At 52.1% G+C, this 27,508-nt stretch overlaps 1 protein-coding gene across 4 annotated transcripts in view; it reads left to right on the top strand.

Annotated features, from left to right (window-relative positions):
* Positions 1 to 27,508, top strand: part of RTKN (rhotekin) — a 49,414-nt gene that overhangs the window by 19,983 nt on the left and 1,923 nt on the right. For all 4 annotated transcript variants that reach the window (XM_066572824.1, XM_066572823.1, XM_066572821.1 and 1 more), the window contains 7 exons: positions 3,298 to 3,415; positions 3,490 to 3,702; positions 3,790 to 3,884; positions 4,927 to 5,033; positions 5,109 to 5,234; positions 19,123 to 19,288; positions 19,375 to 19,473. In XM_066572824.1, coding sequence (XP_066428921.1) covers positions 3,298 to 3,415; positions 3,490 to 3,702; positions 3,790 to 3,884; positions 4,927 to 5,033; positions 5,109 to 5,234; positions 19,123 to 19,288; positions 19,375 to 19,473 — 924 coding nt within the window. The remainder of the gene's footprint in view (positions 1 to 3,297; positions 3,416 to 3,489; positions 3,703 to 3,789; positions 3,885 to 4,926; positions 5,034 to 5,108; positions 5,235 to 19,122; positions 19,289 to 19,374; positions 19,474 to 27,508) is intronic.

A 27,508-nucleotide genomic window follows, 5' to 3' on the forward strand; every position in this document is an offset into this window, starting at 1 on the left:
ACTGTGAAGATGGCAAAGGGAGCATCGTAGTTGTGGGCTATGGTGGGGTGGGGGGCATTATGGTCGGGGTTTATGCTGGAGGAGGTATTGTGCTTTGGGGCTCTAGTGGAGGGACATTTGGGTCACCATGGCAACTAACTCGACTCTTCACGCCATCGGCAAAGTATGGGCAGTATATCAACTCAAGTCTCCAGTGTAAATATCCCCATTATCCTGGGGTGGGATGTTATAAAACCCTCCCATTATATTAGACCATTCAAAGGGCCATATAAATACATACAAACTATTTTCCATGGCTCATTCGCGCTGCATATAGGATAAGCCATGATAACAGAATAACATCCCTCTATATTATAAATAAAATTAGCGCCTCTAGATATCATTATCCTACACAGGGACCTGCGGCAGATATGAGAAAACGTATCCACTGCTGTCCTCCATGTCATTAGATGGCATACGCAGAGCGTTAGAGGGAAGGTGTTAATCAAACCCAATAGATACGTCAATTTCTTTTCTAGATGGTTTGCAGGCAATAGTGGAGGAGGCATCATGGTTTGCAGGTTAGGGTGGAGGAGGCATCATAGTTTGCGGGTTAGGGTGGAGGAGGCATCATGGTTTGCAGGTTAGTGTGGAGGAGGCATCATGGTTTGCAGGTTAGGGTGGAGGAGGCATCATGGTTTGCAGGTTACGATGGAGGAGGCATCATGGTTTGCAGGTTACGATGGAGGAGGCGTCATGGTTTGCAGGTTACGATGGAGGAGGCGTCATGGTTTGCAGGTTACGGTGGAGGAGGCGTCATGGTTTGCAGGTTACGATGGAGGAGGCATCATGGTTTGCAGGGTACGATGGAGGAGGCATCATGGTTTGCAGGGTACGATGGAGGAGTCGTCATGGTTTGCACGGTACGGTGGAGGAGGCATCATGGTTTGCAGGTTACGGTGGAGGAGGCATCATGGTTTGCAGGTTACGGTGGAGGAGGCATCATGGTTTGCAGGTTACGATGGAGGAGGCATCATGGTTTGCAGGGTACGGTAGAGGAGGCATCATGGTTTGCAGGTTACGATGGAGGAGGCATCATGGTTTGCAGGTTACGATGGAGGAGGCGTCATGGTTTGCAGGGTATGGTGGAGGAGGCGTCATGGTTTGCAGGTTACGGTGGAGGAGGCGTCATGGTTTGCAGGTTACGGTGGAGGAGGCGTCATGGTTTGCAGGTTACGATGGAGGATGCATCATGGTTTGCAGGTTACGATGGAGGAGGCGTCATGGTTTGCAGGTTACGATGGAGGAGGCGTCATGGTTTGCAGGTTACGGTGGAGGAGGCGTCATGGTTTGCAGGTTACGATGGAGGAGGCATCATGGTTTGCAGGGTACGATGGAGGAGGCGTCATGGTTGGTTTGCAGGGTACGATGGAGGAGTCGTCATGGTTTGCACGGTACGGTGGAGGAGGCATCATGGTTTGCAGGTTACGGTGGAGGAGGCATCATGGTTTGCAGGGTACGGTAGAGGAGGCATCATGGTTTGCAGGTTACGATGGAGGAGGCATCATGGTTTGCAGGTTACGATGGAGGAGGCGTCATGGTTTGCAGGGTACGGTGGAGGAGGCGTCATGGTTTGCAGGTTACGGTGGAGGAGGCGTCATGGTTTGCAGGTTACGGTGGAGGAGGCGTCATGGTTTGCAGGTTACGGTGGAGGAGGCGTCATGGTTTGCAGGTTACGATGGAGGAGGCGTCATGGTTTGCAGGTTACGGTGGAGGAGGCGTCATGGTTTGCAGGTTACGGTGGAGGAGGCGTCATGGTTTGCAGGTTACGGTGGGGGAGGCGTCATGGTTTGCAGGGTACGGTGGAGGAGGCGTCATGGTTTGCACGGTACGGTGGAGGAGGCGTCATGGTTTGCAGGGTACGGTGGAGGAGGCATCATGGTTTGCGGGTTAGGGTGGAGGAGGCATCATAGTTTGCGGGTTACGATGGAGGAGGCATCATGGTTTGCGGGTTAGGGTGGAGGAGGCATCATAGTTTGCGGGTTAGGGTGGAGGAGGCATCATGGTTTGCGGGTTAGGGTGGAGGAAGCATCATGGTTTGCGGGTTAGGGTGGAGGAAGCATCATGGTTTGCGGGTTACGATGGAGGAGGCATCATGGTTTGCGGGTTACGATGGAGGAGGCATCATGGTTTGCGGGTTAGGGTGGAGGAGGCATCATGGTTTGCGGGTTAGGGTGGAGGAGGCATCATGGTTTGCGGGTTAGTGTGGAGAAGGCATCATGGTTTGCGGGTTAGGGTGGAGGAGGCATCATGGTTTGCGGGTTAGGGTGGAGGAGGCATCATGGTTTGCGAGTTAGGATGGAGGAGGCATCATGGTTTGCGAGTTAGGATGGAGGAGGCATCATGGTTTGCGAGTTAGGATGGAGGAGGCATCATGGTTTGCGAGTTAGGATGGAGGAGGCATCATGGTTTGCGAGTTAGGGTGGAGGAGGCATCATGGTTTGCGGGTTAGGGTGGAGGAGGCATCATGGTTTGCGGGTTAGGGTGGAGGAGGCATCATGGTTTGCGGGTTAGGGTGGAGGAGGCATCATGGTTTGCGGGTTAGGGTGGAGGAGGCATCATGGTTTGCGGGTTAGGGTGGAGGAGGCATCATGGTTTACGGGTTAGGGTGGAGGAGGCATCATGGTTTGCGGGTTAGGGTGGAGGAGGCATCATGGTTTGCGGGTTAGGGTGGAGGAGGCATCATGGTTTGCGGGTTAGGGTGGAGGAGGCATCATGGTTTGGGGCTCTTTGATCACAAGGCATACAGACCCTGAGGAGCAAAGAATTGTAAGGTATATCAGAACATCTTTGTGTTTTGGAATGGCCAAGTACTGACCTCAACCCTATGGAGATGCTGTGTATGATGTGAAGAGGGCTGTGCACACAAGGCATCCCAGAAATACTGATGAACTGAAACACATTTGCAGGCATGAGAAGTCCAACATTCCGCATCAACATTGTGTAAATCCCTTTAGCACCAAAACCCCGCTGTAGCTGCAATAAGAATCTACAGTACATTATTACATGATGTAGGGTTCACTTACTTCTTCTTGTAACTTTATGTCTTGGCTATGGACACACTAGGAGGAATACTAGTGGAGAAGCATCTGGATTACCTAATAACTGTAAACCGCACAATGTCAGTCGCTGCTTCTCAGGCCAGCTCTGTAGGCTCCAGCGACGTGGACAACATCTGCTGCTTTACCTTCATGTTGTTCAGTCTTGAGGTTCACATACTTTCTACATAGAAATGACTCTCTCTTTCTTGTGTTGCAGAGCTCCACCGATGTGCAGTGTTCTGTGCTCTGCAGATTCGTGGAGAGGTTTACGACACAGAGATGGTCTTCGTTGATCGCACCTCCACAGACATTTGCTTTGAGAACAGCATCGTCTTGTGAGTGTCTCCTTCCTGTTTGCCGCAGCCCACACGGGGGTCTCACATGGTGTAACCTGTTGTGTTGTCCCCAGCTCCGACGTGGACCCTGGTTTCGAGCTCAGCCTACAGCTGTATAGTTGTGCCGTGGACGAAGACTTCTCACTGTCTGGGACGCCACGAAGATTGTCCACCAGACTCAGCAGTTCGTTGGGGAGATCTTCGGGGCGCAGATTACGAGCTGCTATGGATGGCACCTGCAGCAACGGGGGAGGAAGTGCCATTGTGCTGCCACCTCCCAGTTTCCCGTGAGTGCGCCTGGGGGTCCGCCATGTTCTTATAGTAGTCCCCTCAGTCTAGTCTCTGGATTATATTGTGTGCTGCTTATGTTTCAGGGGGCCTAAATTCCAGCTGCTGGCCCACACCAAGCTGATGTTGACCCACGTGCAGGACGGTTTTAGGACCCACGACCTCACCATCAGCAGCTCTGGTAAGTAACCCCCAATAAGGGCAAGTCAAACTTTCCAGTGTCTGTAGGTGGTCTGTAAGATGGGGCCGAGGCACGGGGCCTTCTCTGAGGCGGAGCCAGGGGAGGCGCGGGGCCTTCTCTGGGGCGGAGGCATGGGAGGCGCGGGGCCTTCTCTGGGGCGGAGGCAGGGGAGGCGCGGGGCCTTCTCTGGGGCGGAGGCAGGGGAGGCGCGGGGCCTTCTCTGGGGCGGAGGCAGGGGAGGCGCGGGGCCTTCTCTGGGGCGGAGGCAGGGGAGGCGCGGGGCCTTCTCTGGGGCGGAGGCAGGGGAGGCGCGGGGCCTTCTCTGGGGCGGAGGCAGGGGAGGCGCGGGGCCTTCTCTGGGGCGGAGGCAGGGGAGGCGCGGGGCCTTCTCTGGGGCGGAGGCAGGGGAGGCGCGGGGCCTTCTCTGGGGCGGAGGCAGGGGAGGCGCGGGGCCTTCTCTGGGGCGGAGGCAGGGGAGGCGCGGGGCCTTCTCTGGGGCGGAGGCAGGGGAGGCGCGGGGCCTTCTCTGGGGCGGAGGCAGGGGAGGCGCGGGGCCTTCTCTGGGGCGGAGGCATGGGGTGGCGCGGGGCCTTCTCTGGGGCGGAGGCATGGGGTGGCGCGGGGCCTTCTCTGGGGCGGAGGCATGGGGTGGCGCGGGGCCTTCTCTGGGGCGGAGGCATGGGGAGGCGCGGGGCCTTCTCTGGGGCGGAGGCAGGGGAGGCGCGGGTCCTTCTCTGGGGCGGAGGCATGGGTTGGCGCTGGGCCTTCTCTGGGGCGGAGGCATGGGTTGGCGCTGGGCCTTCTCTGGGGCGGAGGCAGGGGAGGCGCGGGTCCTTCTCTGGGGCGGAGGCAGGAGAGGCGCGGGGCCTTCTCTGGGGCGGAGGCAGGGGAGGCGCGGGGCCTTCTCTGGGGCGGAGGCAGGGGAGGCGCAGGGTTCTGGATGCACAGACCCCTCTCCTGTATGTTCACCACCTGACACTCATATCTGCTTAGTGATGGGGGATATGTAGATACGTGTGGCTGAGTGCGAGCTATCTTACAGATGAGAGTTCCTGCTGGCTGCCGCTCTACGGGAATGTGTGTTGCCGCCTCACCGCACAGCCGGACTGTATGAACCAGGACATGATGGCCGGAGCTCTGCATATCCAGGTAATTGTCAGCTGGTGGTAAGCTATACGGCCTTACGTAGCTGTAGGACGTGACGTAACCTGGTGATTCTCACAGGCACGCGGGCAGAAGAGCTGGCAGCGCATGTTCTGTGTCTTGCGTGGATGTCGACTGCTCTGCTACCGAGAACAATGTCGTCCGGGGACTGAGACCGAACCGGAACTGACTGTCTCTGTTAATAAGGTACGACTGTCTGTATTACAGCTGTGATATTACAGTAACAGCCTTCTAATTGCACATGTGGTATTACACAGGGAGGAGGCTTCTTTATTACATTTGTGGCATATTGGAGGGAATGTCTGTATTACATGTGTGATATGGCAGGAGGAGCATGTATATTGCATGTGTGATATGGCAGGAGGAGCATGTATATTGCATGGGTGATATTGCACAGGGAGGAGGAATCTGTTTTCCTCGTGATATAATAATAATAATAATAACCTTTATTTGTATAGCGCCAACATATCCCGCAGCGCTTACATAGACAGGGGGGATACAGAGAGACAAAATGCAAACATTACAGAACCGCGGTTACATAGTAATCAGCTGATGGAGACAGTAGGGGTGCGGGTCCTGCTCCAACGAGCTTACATACTACAGGTAATGGGGTGATACAGAAGGTAAAGGGCTGGAGATATGCACAGTATGGTGGGGTGAAGATGTGCACAGTATGGCGGGGTGGAGATGTGCACAGTATGGCGGGGTGGAGATGTGCACGGTATGGCGGGGTGGAGATGTGCACAGTATGGCGGGGTGGAGATGTGCACGGTATGGCGGGGTGGAGATGTGCACGGTATGGCGGGGTGGAGATGTGCACGGTATGGCGGGGTGGAGATGTGCACGGTATGACGAGGTGGAGATGTGCACGGTATGGCGAGGTGGAGATGTGCACGGTATGGCGGGGTGGAGATGTGCACGGTATGGCGGGGTGGAGATGTGCACGGTATGGCGGGGTGGAGATGTGCACGGTATGGCGGGGTGGAGATGTGCACGGTATGGCGGGGTGGAGATGTGCACGGTATGGCGGGGTGGAGATGTGCACGGTATGGCGGGGTGGAGATGTGCACGGTATGGCGAGGTGGAGATGTGCACGGTATGGCGAGGTGGAGATGTGCACGGTATGGCGGGGCGGAGATGTGCACGGTATGGCGGGGCGGAGAGTGAGCGATGCTATACACATAGACAATGGTCAGACATTTAGCCGTGTGATGGCAGAATCGGTATGACTGCAGGAGCGGTTTATGATGGCTAGCAGGGATTGCAGTCAGTAGGTCAGGGAGCATGTTATCAGGGGGGTACAGAGGGGTTTGTTTAGGGAATTCGGTATGCCTCCCTGAAGAGGTGCGTTTGTAGAGCATGCCTGAAGTTCTGCGAGTCCTGGATTGCTCGGGTAGCCTTTGGTAGTGCGTTCCAGAGCACCGGTTCTGCTCTGGAGAAGTCTTGGAGGCGGGAATGAGAAGTTCGCATTAAAGGGGCGCTCAGTCTGGTTTCGTTAGCTGAGCGGAGAGCCAATATAGGGGGCGCTGTGCTGTGGATGAGGGATACAATATAGGGGGGCGCGGTGCTGTGGATCAGGGATACAATATAGGGGGCGCGGTGCTGTGGATGAGGGATACAATATAGGGGGCGCTGCGCTGTGGAGGGCTTTGTGGATGAAGGTAGCGAGCTTACATTGAATTCTGTATTTGACGGGCAGCCAGTGCAGTGACCGGCACAGGGCAGAGGCGTCCGAGTAGCGGCTGGACAGGAAGATGAGCCTGGCTGCCGCATTCAGGATGGATTGGAGAGGGTAGAGTCTGGTGCGGGGGGGGCCGATCAGCAACGAGTTGCAATAATCGAGCCGGGAGTGGATGAGGGCAACAGTAAGCGTTTTTAACGTCTCCACAGTGAGAAAAGAGCGGATTCTTGCGATGTTCTTGAGGTGCAGCTGACATGTTCGGGCCAGAGATTGGATGTAGGGGGCAAAAGAGAGAGTCGAATATGACCCCAAGGCAGCGGGCGTGCTGGGAGTTATGGTGCCACACACTGAGATGGAGATGTCAGGAGGAGGTCGGTTAGTGGAGGGGGGAAACACCAGTAAGTCAGTTTTAGAGCGGTTTAGTTTTAGGTAGAGGGAGGACATGGTGTTAGAGACAGCGGACAGACAGTTAGTGATGTTTTGGAGTAAAGGTGCAGAGATGTCACGGGCAGAGGTGTATAGCTGGGTGTCATCAGCATAGAGGGGGTATTGGAGGCCAAATCTCCTGATGGTTTGTCCAATAGGGGCTGTGTAGATAGAGAAAAGAAGGGGGCCGAGGACCGAGCCCTGGGGGACCCCAACAGCAAGGGGAAGAGGAGGGGAGGTAGAACCAGCAAAGGAGACACTGAAGGAGCGGTCAGAGAGGTAGGAGGAGAACCAGGAGAGAGCAGTGTCCTTTAGGCCGATGGAGCGAAGCATACTGAGGAGGAGTTTGTGGTCAACAGTGTCAAATGCTGCGGAGAGGTCGAGGAGGATCAGTAGGGAGTAATCGCCCCTCGGTTCGGCTGTCAGTAGGTCATTGGATACCCTTGTAAGGGCAGTTTCTGTCGAGTGTTGAGGTCTGGCCAGACTGTAGGGGTCTAGGAGAGAGTGCTCTGATAGGTAACTTACAAGGCGGGAGTAAACCAGGCGTTCTAGTAGTTTGGAGATGAAGGGGAGGTTTGAGATGGGTCGGTAGTTGGCAGCATCAGTCGCGTCCAGAGTCGGCTTCTTTAGCAATGGGGATATGATGGCGTGTTTGAAAGAAGAGAGAAAGATGCCAGAGGACAGAGAGAGGTTGAATATAGTGGTGAGATGGGAGATGACCACTGGGGAGAAGGAACGGAGGAGGTGTGAGGGGAGGGGGTCACTAGTGCAGGTGATGGGGCGAGCAGAGAAGAGCAATTTGGAGACTTCTTCCTCTGTTGCTGGTCTGAGTACAGACAGTGAGCAGGAGCTAGATGCAGTGCTGACAAGACTAGGGTCAGGGCTAGTCTGGGATTGGGAAGTTATTTCCTGACGGATGTCGTCAATTTTCCTTTTGAAGTAGGCAGCAGCTCTTCGGCACTGAGATCCGTCACCGGGGGCTGCGGTTTAGGGCTGAGAAGGGAGTGAAAGGTATCAAAGAGCCGTTTAGGGTTGTGGGATAGTGAGGAGACTATTACAGGGAAGGATAAGATGACATGTCTGATATTACATATGGGCTGATAGTCTATATTGCGTGTAATATTACATCTGTGGGGATACAGGGGTGGACTGTCTAGAATGTCTGTCTGTATCGTGTGTCACATCCCATGGGGGAGTATCTGTATTACATATGTGATATTACATACTGACATTACGGTTTGTTCACATCAGTGTTGGATGTTCTGTTTGGAATCCCTGTTGCTGATTTTTGCTAGAAAATAGCGCTGCAAGCAGCAAAATGCCGGGCTGCTGACCGGAAATCAACCGGACCCCGATCTAGTCAAAAGGGGTCCGTTTAGTGTTGTTCTTTTGCGTCATGCTGCTGATGTATATAAGCCCTTACATGCTTCATATGACGTGGAGGGGAGTGTCTATATTATATGGTGGAATCTGGTGATTATCTGGGGGGCAGAGACATGGCTAAAGGCTCAGGGGCCCGGGTGCAAAAGTTCACCCCCTGTACCCGTACCCATATCTAAAGCGCTGTATGCAACTACAAAGTGAATTTACATGCATGATCGGCCCTTGGCCTAAAATTCCAAAATGACTAATTCCCGGACTACGTGAAAATGTGTTTGTAGCCCCTCAGCTGCTCGCGGTTTGGTTGCAGTTTTGAACCACAATTTAAAAGACACATTAAAAAAACACATCAATTTTTTAATTATGTGCAAACAGATACAGGAAATACCCAGGTTATACCAGCATGCTCCATATCACTATATACAGGAGATGTATAACCTATACCAGCTGTACATATATAATTATATACAGGAGATACCCAGGTTATACCAGCATGCTCCATATCACTATATACAGGATGTATAACTTATACCAGCTGTACATATATAATTATATACAGGGGATACCCAGGTTATACCAGCATGCTCCATATGACTATATACAGGAGATGTATAACTTACACTAGCTGTACATATAATTATATACAGTTGATACCCGGGTTATACCAGCAGGCTCCATATCACTATATACAGGAGATGTATAACTTATACCAGCTGTACATATATAATTATATACTGGAGATCCCCAGGTTATACCAGCATGCTCCATATCACTATATACAGGATGTATAACCTATACCAGCTGTGCATATATAATTATATACTGTAGATCCCCAGGTTATACCAGCATGCTCCATATCACTATATACAGGATGTATAACTTATACCAGCTGTACATATATAATTATATATACAGGAGATACCCAGGTTATACCAGCATGCTCCATATCACTATATACAGGATGTATAACTTATACCAGCTGTACATATATAATTATATACAGTAGATACCCAGGTTATACCAGCATGCTCCATATCACTATATACAGGAGATGTATAACTTATACCAGCTGTACATATAACCTGGGTATCAACTGTATATAATTATATGTACAGCTAGTGTAAGTTATACATCTCCTGTATATAGTAATATGGAGCCTGCTGGTATAACCTGGGTATCAACTGTATATAATTATACCAGCAGGCTCCTTATCACTATATACAGGAAATGTATAACTTCTACTAGCTGTACATATATAATTATATACAGGAGATCCCCAGGTTATGCCAGCATGCTTCATATCACTATATACAGGAGATGTATAACTTCTACCAGCTGTACATATATAATTATATACAGGAGATCCCCAGGTTATACCAGCATGCTCCATATCGCTATATACAGGAGATATATAACTTACACCAGCTGTATATATATAATTATATACAGGAGATACCCAGGTTATACCAGCACGCTCCATATCACTATATACAGGTTGTATAACCTATACCAGCTGTACATATATAATTATATACTGGAGATCCCCAGGTTATACCAGCATGCTCCATATTAGTATATACAGGAGATGTATAACTTATACCGGCTGTACATATATAATTATATACAGGAGATACCCAGGTTATACCAGCATGCTCCATATTACTATATACAGGAGATGCCCAGGTTATAGCAGCATGGGCCTTATCCCTATATACAGGAAATGTGACTAAGGTAACCAGACGTCCTGATTTAGGCGGGGCAGTCTTATTTTGGGACTCTGTGTTCCGCTCTCCGCCAGGACCCCAGCTGGACAGCCAGTTGTGGAGATGCGCAATTCAGGGCCAGACTGACGTCAGCATGCCATTGCCACCAAATTTTGCTGGAGATGATGGCCCATACCGAGGTTTCCTTAGTCAATGCCGGATATATTTCCAGGTGCAGCCACCTTGTTTACCAGCGACAGAGGGTAGGTGTTGATCATCACTAACCTCCTCACTGATGAGGCGCTCGCATGGGACTCGCTGTACATAGAGACCAATAGTAATCTCCTGAATTGTGCATCTCTGTGAGTTGCCTTTTTAACCCCTCGATCTCATGGTGCATAGCAGCAACTCTTCCCTGGTATGAAGCACAGAACTCTTGGAGCTCTCTGACCTGTTTTCTGAGCTTGGCTACTACGGAGTCCATTTTAGGGGGCTTGATTATCTTGTCACATCTTACCAATGCTGGATTAGAGCCGCAGGGGTAGTAGCCGAGGCGGTCACTGGAGAGTAGTCAGAATAGCCGGGAGTCATTATCGGGAAGTCACAGTGTGCAGTACAATGGGATGAGAGAGAAGCGTAGTCAATGGAAGCCAAAGGTCAGCAGCAGGAGGTATCGGTACAATCGCTGAGGGAGGAAGAGGAGCTTGATCAAGGTAGTGGAGCACAATAATCACCCACTAAGGAAGTGGCAGGGCTAGGCTTTTATAGGAAGTGCAATCAGGAAAGGGGGCGGGGTCAGGACCAGGAGGCAGGAACTAGGCAACTGAGAAATGCAGAACAAGGCTCGGTTTCCGCAAGGGAACTGTCCAATTCCTGGGTAGCCTAGCGGAGAAAGCTGCCGGCTGAAACACAAGAGGTTGTGGGTGACCCTGACAGACGGTCACTATTATTGCTAGAGTTCCTGTGGGGGTCACTATTATTGCTGGCGCTGGTATAGGGGACACTATTACTACTGAGGCAGCTCTGCATGTGGCAGCGTACCTCACGCTGACCTAGGGTGTGTTTACACGTGGCGGAGGTGCTGCCGAATGTCCGCAGTGGAAATTTTCACAGCAAATTCCGCATCTAAAAAAAACAGTCAAAATCTGTACCATTGGTATCCGCAGCTGACGTCCTACTGGTCAGGTGAGGCCACTACAGGCCATTGGTGTTACAGTATACTACCCTTGATACGCCAGCCCAGGTGCCCTAGATCTCACCCACAACCGCTGTCCCTGCCTACTTGCCTCCACTCCTGGCTAACCCCAGGCGGGCAACTGGGCGGCGGTCCCTACTCTCACTAGGGACCAAAAAGGGACGCTGGCGTACCTGGATGGAAAGGGTAGAATACCGACAGAAAAGGCAGATGTAAAAAACCAACACGAACAATACTAAGCAGAACTGAGGCGGATGGAAAAACCTGGCGGATAACAGCAAAGTATAGCTGACAGAAGCAGGAGACCAACAGAGGCAGACTAGCTAGCACACTGAGGGAAACCAATAACTGGCAGTGATTGCAAGTCTGTGCCCGACCTTTAAACAAAAGCCTCCCCCCAGGGGCGGAGAGAGGGAGACAGCCACTCCTAAAAGTAGGTAAGGAGTGCCACATGGTATGAAATCAGCTGCTGACAAGCTGTAGCAAAGCTGCGTGTGACGCGCTCGCGTAGCAGAGCTGTGTGTGTGTGTGAGAGATGCGCGCGCGTAGCAGAGCTGTGTGTGTGTGACGCGCGCACGTAGCAGAGCTGTGTGTGACACGCGCGTGTAGTGGAGCTGTGCGTGTGTGTGTGGCATGCGCACAAAGCACAGCTGTGTGTGTGCGCGCGTGACGCTCACGTAATAAAGCTGTGTGATACTTTGCGCCATCAGAAACACTAATACTATAATATCCTAATAATTATACATGTACACCTGATATAAGTTACACAACTCCTGTGTATATATACAAATAGAGGTGAGCTAGATTCTCCTCAGTATATACACATAGAGGTAGTTAGATTCTCCTCAGTATATACACTTAGAGGGGAGGTAGATTCTCCTCGGTATATACACATACAGGGGAGGTAGATTCTCCTCAGTATATACACTTAGAGGGGAGGTACATTCTCCTCAGTATATACACTTAGAGGGGAGGTACATTCTCCTCAGTATATACACATAGAGGGGAGGTACATTCTCCTCAGTATATACACATAGAGGGGAGGTACATTCTCCTCAGTATATACACACAGAGGGGAGGTAGATTCTCCTCAGTATATACACACAGAGGGGAGGTAGATTCTCCTCAGTATAAACACATAGAGGGGAGGTAGATTCTCCTCAGTATATACACATAGAGGGGAGGTAGATTCTCCTCAGTATACACACAGAGGTGAGGTAGATTCTCCTCAGTATACACACAGAGGTGAGGTAGATTCTCCTCAGTATACACACAGAGGTGAGGTAGATTCTCCTCAGTATACACACAGAGGTGAGGTAGATTCTCCTCAGTATACACACAGAGGTGAGGTAGATTCTCCTCAGTATACACACAGAGGTGAGGTAGATTCTCCTCAGTATACACACAGAGGTGAGGTAGATTCTCCTCAGTATACACACAGAGGTGAGGTAGATTCTCCTCAGTATACACACAGAGGTGAGGTAGATTCTCCTCAGTATACACACAGAGGTGAGGTAGATTCTCCTCAGTATACACACAGAGGTGAGGTAGATTCTCCTCAGTATACACACAGAGGTGAGGTAGATTCTCCTCAGTATACACACAGAGGTGAGGTAGATTCTCCTCAGTATACACACAGAGGTGAGGTAGATTCTCCTCAGTATACACACAGAGGGGAGGTAGATTCTCCTCAGTATACACACAGAGGTGAGGTAGATTCTCCTCAGTATACACACAGAGGTGAGGTAGATTCTCCTCAGTATACACACAGAGGTGAGGTAGATTCTCCTCAGTATACACACAGAGGTGAGGTAGATTCTCCTCAGTATACACACAGAGGTGAGGTAGATTCTCCTCAGTAAACACACAGAGGGGAGGTAGATTCTCCTCAGTATATACACACAGAGGGGAGGTAGATTCTCCTCAGTATATACACACAGAGGGGAGGTAGATTCTCCTCAGTATATACACACAGAGGGGAGGTAGATTCTCCTCAGTATATACACACAGAGGGGAGGTAGATTCTCCTCAGTATATACACACAGAGGGGAGGTAGATTCTCCTCAGTATATACACACAGAGGGGAGGTAGATTCTCCTCAGTATATACACACAGAGGGGAGGTAGATTCTCCTCAGTATATACACACAGAGGGGAGGTAGATTCTCCTCAGTATATACACACAGAGGGGAGGTAGATTCTCCTCAGTATATACACACAGAGGGGAGGTAGATTCTCCTCAGTATATACACACAGAGGGGAGGTAGATTCTCCTCAGTATATACACACAGAGGGGAGCTAGATTCTCCTCAGTATATACACACAGAGGGGAGCTAGATTCTCCTCAGTATATACACACAGATGGGAGGTAGATTCTCCTCAGTATATACACACAGAGGGGAGGTAGATTCTCCTCAGTATATACACACAGAGGGGAGGTAGATTCTCCTCAGTATATACACACAGAGGGGAGGTAGATTCTCCTCAGTATATACACACAGAGGGGAGGTAGATTCTCCTCAGTATATACACACAGAGGGGAGGTAGATTCTCCTCAGTATATACACACAGAGGGGAGGTAGATTCTCCTCAGTATATGCACATAAAGGAAAGGTAGATTCTCTTCAGTATATTTACATGGAGGTGAGGTAGATTCTCCTCAGTGTATACACATGGAGGTGAGGTAGATTCTCCTCAGTATATACACACAGAGGGGAGGTAGATTCTCCTCAGTATATACACACAGAGGGGAGGTAGATTCTCCTCAGTATATACACACAGAGGGGAGCTAGATTCTCCTCAGTATATACACACAGAGGGGAGCTAGATTCTCCTCAGTATATACACACAGATGGGAGGTAGATTCTCCTCAGTATATACACACAGAGGGGAGGTAGATTCTCCTCAGTATATACACACAGAGGGGAGGTAGATTCTCCTCAGTATATACACACAGAGGGGAGCTAGATTCTCCTCAGTATATACACACAGAGGGGAGCTAGATTCTCCTCAGTATATACACACAGATGGGAGGTAGATTCTCCTCAGTATATACACACAGAGGGGAGGTAGATTCTCCTCAGTATATACACACAGAGGGGAGGTAGATTCTCCTCAGTATATACACACAGAGGGGAGCTAGATTCTCCTCAGTATATACACACAGAGGGGAGGTAGATTCTCCTCAGTATATGCACATAAAGGAAAGGTAGATTCTCTTCAGTATATTTACATGGAGGTGAGGTAGATTCTCCTCAGTGTATACACATGGAGGTGAGGTAGATTCTCCTCAGTATATACATATGGAGGTGAGGTAGATTCTCCTCAGTATATACATATAGAGGTGAGGTAGATTCTTCTCAGTATATGCACATAGTGGTGAGGTAGATTCTTCTCAGTATATGCACATAGAGGGGAGGTAGATTCTCTTCAGTATATACACGTGAAGGGGAGGTAGATTCTCCTCAGTATATACACGTGAAGGGGAGGTAGATTCTCCTCAGTATATACACGTGAAGGGGAGGTAGATTCTCCTCAGTATATATACATAGAGGGGGGGGTAGATTCTCCCCAGTAAATACACATAGAGGTCGGGTAGATTCTCCTCAGTATATACACACATGGAGGTGAGGTAGATTCTCCTCAGTATATACAGATAGAGGGGAGGTAGATTCTCCTCAGTATATACACATAGAGAGGAGGTAGATTCTCCTCAGTATATACACATAGAGGTGAGGTAGATTCTCCTTAGTATATATACATAAAGGTGAGGTAGATTCTCTTCAGTATATACACATAGAGGGGAGGTAGATTCTCCACATTATATACACATAGAGGTGAGGTAAATTCTCCTCAGTATATACACATAGAGGTGAGGTAGATTCTCTTCAGTATATACACATAGAGGGGAGGTAGATTCTCCACATTATATACACAGAGAGGAGGTAGATTCTATTCAGGATACAAATAATTTTCCTCAGCTTTATGGTTTCTAAGAACAGTACTCTTTCATGTATCGTGGATTTTCAGTAAAGAATGTTCTTGGCGAAGTTCATGTTTGTGCGCATCAGATGTGTGTTTATTAGTTACATTACATTGGGGGTCACTTACTTTTGCACGTAGAATTGAATAATCGAGTTGTCACCTTTTCCTATTTAGGACCTAAAGAATTCTACTGCCAAATTTCAATTTTGTACGACATCGGGAAGCCAGAGAATCAGTGGCTAGTCAGTCTGTCAGGTCCCTATCTCTCTATCTAATTTATATATGCCCTCACTGTCTCCTATCTTCTCTGTCTATCTGGTAGAAGAGAAGATACGTATATAGTGATATGGAGCATGCTGGTATAACCTGGGTATCTCCTGTATATAATTATACTAGCTGATATACCCGGCTTCGCCCGAGTTAATTTGGTACTGGTGTTTATCTGGTGTTCACATGGAAAGTCTTATGAAGTCGTGGTTACTTTAGAGATACTAAGGAAAAAGATATGTTCACCATTTTGCATAGTTCTCTGCGTTACCCAGAAAACACCACGTGGAGGTAACCATGCAACGTTTCCTTCATATAAAATGACATCAGGAAGTGAGAGAATTAGATTACGTACATAAAATTTGGACACTAATTCTTTTGCGCTTAGAATTGAATAATCGAGTTGGGACCTATTAACTTTTCATATTTATGACACAATCAATGCTTGTGCCAAATTTCATGTTTCTATGACATTGGGAAGTGAGAGATTTAGATTATGTACGTAAAATTTGGACGCTAATTCTTTAGCGCATAGAATTGAATAATGGAGTTGGGACCCATTAGCTTTTCCTATTTATGACATAATCAATGCTCGTGGCAAATTTCCCGTTTCTATGACACCGGAAAGTGAAGAAATTACATTCCGCACGTAAAATTTGGACGCTAATTCTTTTGCGCATAGAATTGAATCATCGAGTTGGGACCCATTAGCTTTTCCTATTTATGACATAATCAATGCTCGTGGCAAATTTCCCGTTTCTATGACACCGGAAAGTGAGAAAATTACATTCCGCACGTAAAATTTGGACGCTAATTCTTTTGCGCATAGAATTGAATAATGGAGTTGGGACCCATTAGCTTTTCCTATTTATGACATAATCAATGCTCGTGGCAAATTTCCCGTTTCTATGACACCGGAAAGTGAAGAAATTACATTCCGCACGTAAAATTTGGACGCTAATTCTTTTGCGCATAGAATTGAATCATCGAGTTGGGACCCATTAGCTTTTCCTATTTATGACATAATCAATGCTCGTGCCAAATTTCACGTTTCTATGACACCGGAAAGTGAGAAAATTACATTCCGCACGTAAAATTTGGACGCTAATTCTTTTGCGCATAGAATTGAATAATGGAGTTGGGACCCATTAGCTTTTCATATTTTTGACATAATCAATGCCTGTGCCAAATTTCACGTTTCTATGACACTGGAAAGTGAGAAAATTACATTCCGTACGTAAAATTTGGACGCTAATTCTTTTGCGCATAGAATTGAATAATCATGTTGGGACCCATTAGCTTTTCCTATTTATGACATATTCAATGCGCGTGCCAAATTTGAAGTTTTTATGACATTGGGAACTGAGAGATTTAGATTATGTACGTTGAATTTCGACGCCAATTCTTTTGCGCTAGAATTGAATAATCGAGTTGGGACCCAATTACTTTTCCTATTTTGAAGATAATGTATGCTTGCGCCAAAATTCATGTTTCTACGACATCGGGAAGTTGGAGAACTTTTGGCGAGTCAGTGAGTCAGTGAGGGCTTTCGTCTTTATATATATATACTAGCTGATATACCCGGCTTCGCCCGAGTTAATTTGGTACTGGTATTTATCTGGTGTTCACACGGAAAATCTTATGAAGTCGTGGTTACTTTAGAGATACCGGGAAATACATATGTTCACCATTTTGCATAGTTCTCTGCGTTACCCAGGAAACACCACGTGGAGGCAACCATGTGACGTTTACTTTATATAAAATGACATCAGGAAGTGAGAGAATTAGATTACGTACATAAAATTTGGACACTTAGGGCTCATGTCCACGGGCAAAATAAGAATTAAAATCCGCAGCGGATTTTAACTCTTCTCCTGCCCGCGGATCCGCACCCCATAGGGATGCATTGACCACCCGCGGGTAGATAAATACCCGCGGAATGGTCAATAAAAGTGATTTAAAAAAAAATGGAGCATGAAAAAATCCGGACCATGCTCCATTTTCATGCGGGTCTCCCGCGGGGACGGCTCCCGCGGGCTTCTATTGAAGCCTATGGAAGCCGTCCGGATCCGCGGGAGACAAAAATCATATTTTACTCACCCGCTTTCTTCTCTTCGGCGCGGCGCCATCTTCTCTCAGTCGCGGCCGGATCATTTTGCTTCGGCCCGACGCATGCGCGGGGCACGTCACCGACGTCATCATGCACATCCGCCGAGCCGAAGAAAGAAGATCCGGCCGCGACGAGAGAATATATATAGAGCTGGTATAAGTTATACATCCTGTATATAGTGATATGGAGCATGCTGGTATAACCTGGGGATCTCCTGTATATAATTATATATGTACAGCTGGTATACATTATACATCTCCTGTATATAATTATATATGTACAGCTGGTATAGGTTATACATCTCCTGTATATAGTGATATGGAGCATGCTGGTATAACCTGGGGATCTCCTGTATATAATTATATATGTATAGCTGGTATAAGTTATACATCTCCCTGTATATAGTAATATGGAGCATGGTGGTATAACCTGGGGATCTCCTGTATATAATTATATATGTACAGCTGGTATAAGTTATACATCTCCTGTATATAGTGATATGGAGCATGCTGGTATAACCTGGGGATCTCCTGTATATAATTATATATGTACAGCTGGTATAAGTTATACATCTCCCTGTATATAGTAATATGGAGCATGGTGGTATAACCTGGGGATCTCCTGTATATAATTATATATGTACAGCTGGTATAAGTTATACATCCTGTATATAGTGATATGGAGCATGCTGGTATAACCTGGGTATCTCCTGTATATTATTATATATGTACAGCTGGTATAAGTTATACATCTCCTGTATATAGTGTTATGGAGCATGCTGGTATAACCTGGGTATATTCTGTATATAACTATATATATGTACAGCTGGTATAAGTTCTACATCTCCTGTATATAGTGATATGGAGCATGCTGGTATAACCTGGGTATTTCCTGTATATAATTATGTACAGCTGGTATAAGTTATAAGGCCGCAGTCTCTCAGCGGTAGGACTGCGCGCCGGGGGAGTCTGCACCATTGAATTAACTGGTCCAGGTAAGGGCCATCCCGTCCTTGAATGTCACCCAGAGCCAACCCACAGCAGTAATACAGTATATGACGGGGGTCCGCGGGCCCCTGTTCACTAAGTGGCTGGGTCACAATTGTAGACCAGTGCAGGGGCTAGGCTGTAATGACTGTGATAAAACTCCCTGGGTGTGCCTATAGTACGTGTGATATCATGCGGGGAAGCATTACTTATGTGATACCACGTGGGAGAGAGTCTGTATTACCTAGGAGCACGCCTGATCTGTATTACACGTGTTATATTACATGGGAGGAGTGTTTGTGTTCTATATGATATATTATATACTTCCTACGCTGCCCCCTAGGAGACGCGGATCCGGTGTTCAGACCGCGATGGTCAGAGTCTGGTGCACACCTTGTCCATCACTAACCGCTACGGCTGCGAGGAAGTGAGTCACACCGCCAAGGCTGCAAGCCGAGACGACCTGCGCTCCTGGATGGAGGCCTTCTGGCAGCACTTCTATGACATGAGTACGTCTGGGCCCCGCTGCTTCAGTCCCCCATCCTCCGTCCGTCTGCCCGGACCCTCTCACCTACTTTGTCCCGCCGTCTTCTAGGTCAGTGGAAGCAATGCTGCGACGACCTGATGAAGATAGAAACTCCACCACCCAAGAGACCAGCGGCGGCCAAGCAGGGCTCCCTCTATCATGAGATGGGTGAGTAGGAGGGCAGAATGTGTGGGGCATAGCAGGGGCTGGGGGCTCGCCAAAAAGGTGGTGATTTGGAAGTGAGAGATGATGGGAGTGATAGTTAAAGCATGATGATGAACCCCTGAATGCTTGAAGGAAATGTGTGTTGGGAATAAAGGAGAGTGTGTTTGGATTAGAGGAGTCAGGGGATGGGAAGGAGATGGTGGTAGAGGGGGATGACTAAAGGAGCGGGGCGATGGGGAGGAGATGGGGGTAGAGGGGGATGACTAAAGGAGCGGGGCGATGGGGAGGAGATGGGGGTAGAGGGGGATGACTAAAGGAGCGGGGCGATGGGGAGATGGGGGTAGAGGGGGATGACTAAAGGAGCGGGGCGATGGGGAGGAGATGGCGGTAGAGGGGGATGACTAAAGAAGCAGGAGGATGGGGAGGGGATGGGGGTAGAGGGGGATGACTAAAGGAGCGGGGCGATGGGGAGGAGATGGGGGTAGAGGGGGATGACTAAAGGAGCGGGGCGATGGGGAGGAGATGGGGTAGAGGGGGATGACTAAAGGAGCGGGGCGATGGGGAGGAGATGGGGGTAGAGGGGGATGACTAAAGGAGCGGGGCGATGGGGAGGAGATGGGGGTAGAGGGGGATGACTAAAGGAGCGGGGCGATGGGGGTAGAGGGGGATGACTGAAGGAGCGGCGGGATGGGGAGGAGATGAGGGTAGAGGGGGATGACAAAGAGTGGGGGGGATAGGGAGGAGATAGTGGTAGAGGGGGGATGTCTAAGGGAGCAGGGGTATTCGGAGGAGATAAGGGTAGATGGGGATGACTTAATGAGCAAGGGGTGGATGGGGAGGAGATGGTGGTAGAGGGGGATGACTAAAGGAGCGGGGCGATGGGGAGGAGATGGGGGTAGAGGGGGATGACTAAAGAAGCAGGAGGATGGGGAGGGGATGGGGGTAGAGGGGGATGACTAAAGGAGTGGTGCGATGTGGAAGGGATGGGGGTAGAGGGGGATGACTAAAGGAGCGGGGCGATGGGGAGGAGATGGGGGTAGAGGGGGATGACTAAAGGAGCGGGGCGATGGGGAGGAAATGGTGGTAGAGGGGGATGACTAAAGGAGCGGGGCGATGGGGAGGAGATGGGGGTAGAGGGGGATGACTAAAGGAGCGGGGCGATGGGGAGGAGATGGGGGTAGAGGGGGATGACTAAAAGAGCGGGGCGATGGGGAGGAGATGGGGGTAGAGGGGGATGACTAAAGGAGCGGGGCGATGGGGAGGAGATGGGGGTAGAGGGGGATGACTAAAGGAGCAGGGCGATGGGGAGGAGATGGGGGAAGAGGGGAATGACTAAAGGAGCGGGGCGATGGGGAGGAGATGGGGGTAGAGGGGGATGACTAAAGAAGCAGGAGGATGGGGCGGGGATGGGGGTAGAGGGGGATGACTAAAGGAGCGGGGCGATGGGGAGGAGATGGGGGTAGAGGGAGATGACTAAAGGAGCGGGGCGATGGGGAGGAGATGGGGGTAGAGGGGGATGACTAAAGAAGCAGGAGGATGGGGAGGGGATGGGGGTAGAGGGGGATGACTAAAGGAGCGGGGCGATGGGGAGGAGATGGGGGTAGAGGGAGATGACTAAAGGAGCGGGCCGATGGGGAGGAGATGGGGGTAGAGGGGGATGACTAAAGAAGCAGGAGGATGGGGAGGAGATGGGGGTAGAGGGGGATGACTAAAGGTGCGGGGCGATGGGGAGGAGATGGGGGTAGAGGGAGATGACTAAAGGAGCGGGCCGATGGGGAGGAGATGGGGGTAGAGGGGGATGACTAAAGGAGTGGGGCGATGGGGAGGGGATGGGGGTAGAGGGGGATGACTAAAGGAGCGGGGCGATGGGGAGGAGATGGGGGTAGAGGGAGATGACTAAAGGAGCGAGGCGATTGAGAGGAGATGGGGGTAGAGGGGGATGACTAAAGGAGCGGGGCGATGGGGAGGAGATGGGGGTAGAGGGGGATGACTAAAGAAGCAGGAGGATGGGGAGGGGATGGGGGTAGAGGGGGATGACTAAAGGAGTGGTGCGATGCGGAGGGGATGGGGTTAGAGGGGGATGACTAAAGAAGCAGGAGGATGGGGAGGAGATGGGGGTAGAGGGGGATGACAAAAGGAGTGGTGCGATGCGGAGGGGATGGGGGTAGAGGGGGATGACTAAAGGAGCGGGGCGATGGGGAGGAGATGGGGATACAGGGGGATGACTGAAGGAGCGGGGGATGTGCAGGAGATGGGGGTAGAGGGGGATGACTGAATGAGCAGGGGGATGACTGAAGGAGCGGGGGATGTGCAGGAGATTGGGTAGAGGGGGATGACTGAAGGAGCTGGGGGGATGGGGAGGAGATGGGGGTATAGGGGGATGACTGAAGGAGCTGGGGGGATGGGGAGGAGATGGGGGTAGAGGTGGATGACTGAATGAGCAGGGAGATGACTGAAGGAGCTAGGGGGATGGAGAGGAGATGGGGTAGAGGGGGATGACTGAAGGAGCAGAGGGGGGGGGGATGGGGAGGAGATGGGTAGAGGGGGATGACTGAAGGAGCCGGGGAGGAGATGGGGGTAGAGGGGGATGACTGAAGGAGCCGGGGGAGGGGAAGGAGATGGGGGTAGAAGGGGATGACTGAAGGAGCGGGGGGGATGGACAGGAGATGGGGGGTAGAGGGGGATGACTGAAGGAACGGGAGGATGGGGAGGAGATGGGGGTAGAGGGGGTGACTGAAGGAGTGGGGGGATGGGGAGGAGATGGGGGTAGAGGGGAATGACTGAAGGAGTGGGGAGATGGGGGTAGAGGGAGATGACTGAAGGAGCAGGGGGATGGGGAGGAGAATGGGTGCAGGGGTGACTGAAGGAGCAGGGGGATGGGGAGGAGAATGGGTGCAGGGGTGACTGAAGGAGCAGGGGGATGGGGAGGAGAATGGGTGGGGGGGGGGTGATTGAAGGATCAGGGGGAATGGGGAGGAGATGGGGATAGAGGGGGATGACTGAAGGAGCGGGGGATGTGGAGGAGATGAGGGTAGAGGGGGATGACCGAATGAGCAGGTGGATGACTGAATGAGCAGGGGGGTGACTGAAGGAGCTAGGGGGATGGAGAGATGGGGGTAGAGGGGGATGACTGAAGCAGCCGGGGGGATGGGCAGGAGATGGGGGTAGAGGGGGATGACTGAAGGAGCCGGGGGGATGGGCAGGAGATGGGGGTAGAGGGGGATGACTGAAGGAACGGGAGGATGGGGGTAGAGGGGGATGAATGAAGGAGCAGGGAGATGGGGGGAGATGAGGGTAGAGGGGGATGACTGAAGGAGCGGGGGGATGGGGAGGAGATGGGCGTAGAGGGGGATGACTGAAGGAGCGGCGGGATGGGGAGGAGATGAGGGTAGAGGGGGATGACAAAGAGTGGGGGGGATAGGGAGGAGATAGTGGTAGAGGGGGATGTCTAAAGGAGCGGGGGTATTCGGAGGAGATGAGGGTAGATGGGGATGACTTAATGAGCAAGGGGTGGATGGGGAGGAGATGGGGTAGAGGGGGTGACTGAAGGAGCGGGGCGATGGGGTGGAGATGGGGTAGAGGGGGATGACTGAAGCAGGGGGATGGGGAGGAGAAGGGGTGGGGGATGACTGAAAGAGCTGGGAGATGGGGATAGATGGGGATGAATGAAGGAGCAGGGGGGATGGGGAGGAGATGGGGGTAGAGAGGGATGACTGAAGGAGCGGGGGGATGGGAAGGAGATGGTGGTAGAGGGGGATTAGGATTACTGAAGAAGCGAGGGGATGGGAAGGAGATGGGGGTAGAGGGGAATGACTAAAGGAGCGGGGGGGATGGGGAGGAGATGGGGATACAGAGGGATGACTGAAGGAGCGGGGGATGTGCAGGAGATAGGGGTAGAGGGGGATGACTGAATGAGCAGGGGGATGACCGAAGGAGCAGGGGGGATGGGGAGGAGATGGGGGTAGAGGGGGATGACTGAAGGAGCAGGGGGATGACTGAAGGAGCTGGGGGGATGGGGAGGAGATGGGGGTATAGGTGGATGACTGAATGAGCAGGGGGATGACTGAAGGAGCTAGGGGGATGGAGAGGAGATGGGGGTAGAGGGGGATGACTGAAGGAGCGGAGCGGGGGATGTGGAGGAGCTGGGGGTAGAGGGGGATGACTGAAGGAGCGGGGAGATGGGGGTAGAGGGGGATGACTGAAGGAGCGGGGGGATAGAGAGGAGATGGGGGTAGAGGGGGATGACTGAAGGAGTGGGGGGGATGGGATGGAGATGGGGGTAGAGGTGGATGACTGAAGGAGCACTGGGATGGGGGTAGAGGGGCATGACTGAAGGAGCGGTGGGGGGGATGGGGAGGAGATGGGGGTAGAGCGGGATGACTGAAGGAGTGGGGGATGTGCAGGAGATAGGGGTGGAGGGGGATGACTGAAGGAGCGGGGGATGTGCAGGAGATGGGGTAGAAGGGGATGACTGAATGAGCAGGGGGATGACTGAAGGAGCTGGGGGGATGGGGAGGAGATGGGGTAGAGGGGGATGACTGAAGGAGCGGGGGGATGGGGAAGAGGTGAGGGTAGAGGAGGATGACTGAATGAGCAAGGGGTGGATGGGGAGGAGATGGGGTAGAGGGGGTGACTGAAGGAGCGGGGGGATGGGGAGGAGATGGGGGTAGAGGGGGATGACAGAAGGAGCGGGGAATGTGGAGGAGATGGGGGTAGAGGGGGATGACTGAAGGAGCGGGGAGATGGGGGTAGAGGGGGATGACTGAAGGAGCGGGGGGATAGAGAGGAGATGGGGTAGAGGGGGATGACTGAAGGAGCGGGGGGATAGAGAGGAGATGGGGTAGTGGGGGATGACTGAAGGAGCGGGGGGGATGGGATGGAGATGGGGGGATGGGGGTAAAGGTGGATGCCTGAAGGAGCAGTGGGATGGGGGTAGAGGGGCATGACTGACGGAGCCGTGGGGGGGATGGGGAGGAGATGGGGGTAGAGGGGGATGACTGAAGGAGCAGGGAGATGGGGAGGAGATGGGGGTAGAGGGGGATGACTGAAGGAGTGGGGGGATGGGCAGGAGATGGGGGTAGAGGGGGATGACTGAAGGAGCCGGGGGGATGGGCAGGAGATGGGGGTAGAGGGGGATGACTGAAGGAACGGGAGGATGGGGGTAGAGGGGGATGAATGAAGGAGCAGGGAGATGGGGGGAGATGAGGGTAGAGGGGGATGACTGAAGGAGCGGGGGGATGGGGAGGAGATGGGCGTAGAGGGGGATGACTGAAGGAGCGGCGGGATGGGGAGGAGATGAGGGTAGAGGGGGATGACAAAGAGTGGGGGGGATAGGGAGGAGATAGTGGTAGAGGGGGATGTCTAAAGGAGCGGGGGTATTCGGAGGAGATGAGGGTAGATGGGGATGACTTAATGAGCAAGGGGTGGATGGGGAGGAGATGGGGTAGAGGGGGTGACTGAAGGAGCGGGGGGATGGGGTGGAGATGGGGTAGAGGGGGATGACTGAAAGAGCTGGGAGATGGGGATAGATGGGGATGAATGAAGGAGCAGGGGGGATGGGGAGGAGATGGGGGTAGAGAGGGATGACTGAAGGAGCGGGGGGATGGGAAGGAGATGGTGGTAGAGGGGGATTAGGATTACTGAAGAAGCGAGGGGATGGGAAGGAGATGGGGGTAGAGGGGAATGACTAAAGGAGCGGGGGGGATGGGGAGGAGATGGGGATACAGAGGGATGACTGAAGGAGCGGGGGATGTGCAGGAGATAGGGGTAGAGGGGGATGACTGAATGAGCAGGGGGATGACCGAAGGAGCAGGGGGGATGGGGAGGAGATGGGGGTAGAGGGGGATGACTGAAGGAGCAGGGGGATGACTGAAGGAGCTGGGGGGATGGGGAGGAGATGGGGGTATAGGTGGATGACTGAATGAGCAGGGGGATGACTGAAGGAGCTAGGGGGATGGAGAGGAGATGGGGGTAGAGGGGGATGACTGAAGGAGCGGAGCGGGGGATGTGGAGGAGCTGGGGGTAGAGGGGGATGACTGAAGGAGCGGGGAGATGGGGGTAGAGGGGGATGACTGAAGGAGCGGGGGGATAGAGAGGAGATGGGGGTAGAGGGGGATGACTGAAGGAGTGGGGGGGATGGGATGGAGATGGGGGTAGAGGTGGATGACTGAAGGAGCACTGGGATGGGGGTAGAGGGGCATGACTGAAGGAGCGGTGGGGGGGATGGGGAGGAGATGGGGGTAGAGCGGGATGACTGAAGGAGTGGGGGATGTGCAGGAGATAGGGGTGGAGGGGGATGACTGAAGGAGCGGGGGATGTGCAGGAGATGGGGTAGAAGGGGATGACTGAATGAGCAGGGGGATGACTGAAGGAGCTGGGGGGATGGGGAGGAGATGGGGTAGAGGGGGATGACTGAAGGAGCGGGGGGATGGGGAAGAGGTGAGGGTAGAGGAGGATGACTGAATGAGCAAGGGGTGGATGGGGAGGAGATGGGGTAGAGGGGGTGACTGAAGGAGCGGGGGGATGGGGAGGAGATGGGGGTAGAGGGGGATGACAGAAGGAGCGGGGAATGTGGAGGAGATGGGGGTAGAGGGGGATGACTGAAGGAGCGGGGAGATGGGGGTAGAGGGGGATGACTGAAGGAGCGGGGGGATAGAGAGGAGATGGGGTAGAGGGGGATGACTGAAGGAGCGGGGGGATAGAGAGGAGATGGGGTAGTGGGGGATGACTGAAGGAGCGGGGGGGATGGGATGGAGATGGGGGGATGGGGGTAAAGGTGGATGCCTGAAGGAGCAGTGGGATGGGGGTAGAGGGGCATGACTGACGGAGCCGTGGGGGGGATGGGGAGGAGATGGGGGTAGAGGGGGATGACTGAAGGAGCAGGGAGATGGGGAGGAGATGGGGGTAGAGGGGGATGACTGAAGGAGTGGGGGGATGCGGAGGAGATGGGGGTAGAGGGGGATGGCTGAAGGAGTGGGGGGTTGCGGAGGAGATGGGGGTAGAGGGGGATGGCTGAAGGAGTGGGGGGATGGGGAGGAGAATAATTAATAATCTTTATTTGTATAGCGCCAACATATTCCCCAGCGCTTACATAGACAGGGGCTGAGGCGTAACTATAGGGGATGTGGTTGCACCCAGGCCCAGGAGCCTTAGGGGGCCCATAACGTCTCTCTACTCCATATATGAAACCTAGTACTATGAATAAAGCACTCTAGTTGGGGGCCCGGTTACAGGTTTTGCATTGGGGCTCAGGAGCTTCAAGTTACACCTCTGGACAGGGGGATACAGAAAGACAAAAGTGCAAAAATTACAGAACCGCGGTTACATAGTAATCAGCTGATGGAGACAGTAGGGGTGAGGGTCCTGCTCCAACGAGCTTACATACTACAAGTAATGGGGTGAGGGTCCTGCTCCAACGAGCTTACATACTACAAGCAATGGGGTGAGGGTCCTGCTCCAACGAGGTTACATACTACAAGTAATGGGGGCATACAGAAGGTAAAGGGCTGGAGATGTGCGCGATATGGCGGGGCGGAGATGTGCGCGGTATGGCGGGGCGGAGATGTGCGCGGTATGGCGGGGCGGAGATGTGCGCGGTATGGCGGGGCGGAGATGTGCGCGGTATGGCGGGGCGGAGATGTGCGCGGTATGGCGGGGCGGAGATGTGCGCGGTATGGCGGGGCGGAGATGTGCGCGGTATGGCGGGGCGGAGATGTGCGCGGTATGGCGGGGCGGAGATGTGCACGGTATGGCGGGGCGGAGATGTGCGCGGTATGGCGGGGCAGAGATGTGCGCGGTATGGCGGGGCAGAGATGTGCCCGGTATGGCGGGGTGGAGATGTGCACAGTATGGCGAGGTGGTGAGTGAGGGATGCTATACACACAGACAATGGTCAGATATAAGCCGTGTGACATGGATGAATGGAGATGAGGGGCAGATGATTGTGGGTTGTGTCCTCTGTCATGGCTACTAACCTCACACTTGTCTGTCTCTTACATTCAGAATAACACTCTCTTTTTCTCTCTCCTGTGTCTGCATG

The sequence above is a fragment of the Eleutherodactylus coqui genome, chromosome 7 (assembly GCF_035609145.1).
Source record: "Eleutherodactylus coqui strain aEleCoq1 chromosome 7, aEleCoq1.hap1, whole genome shotgun sequence".
Lineage (NCBI taxonomy): Eukaryota > Metazoa > Chordata > Amphibia > Anura > Eleutherodactylidae > Eleutherodactylus > Eleutherodactylus coqui.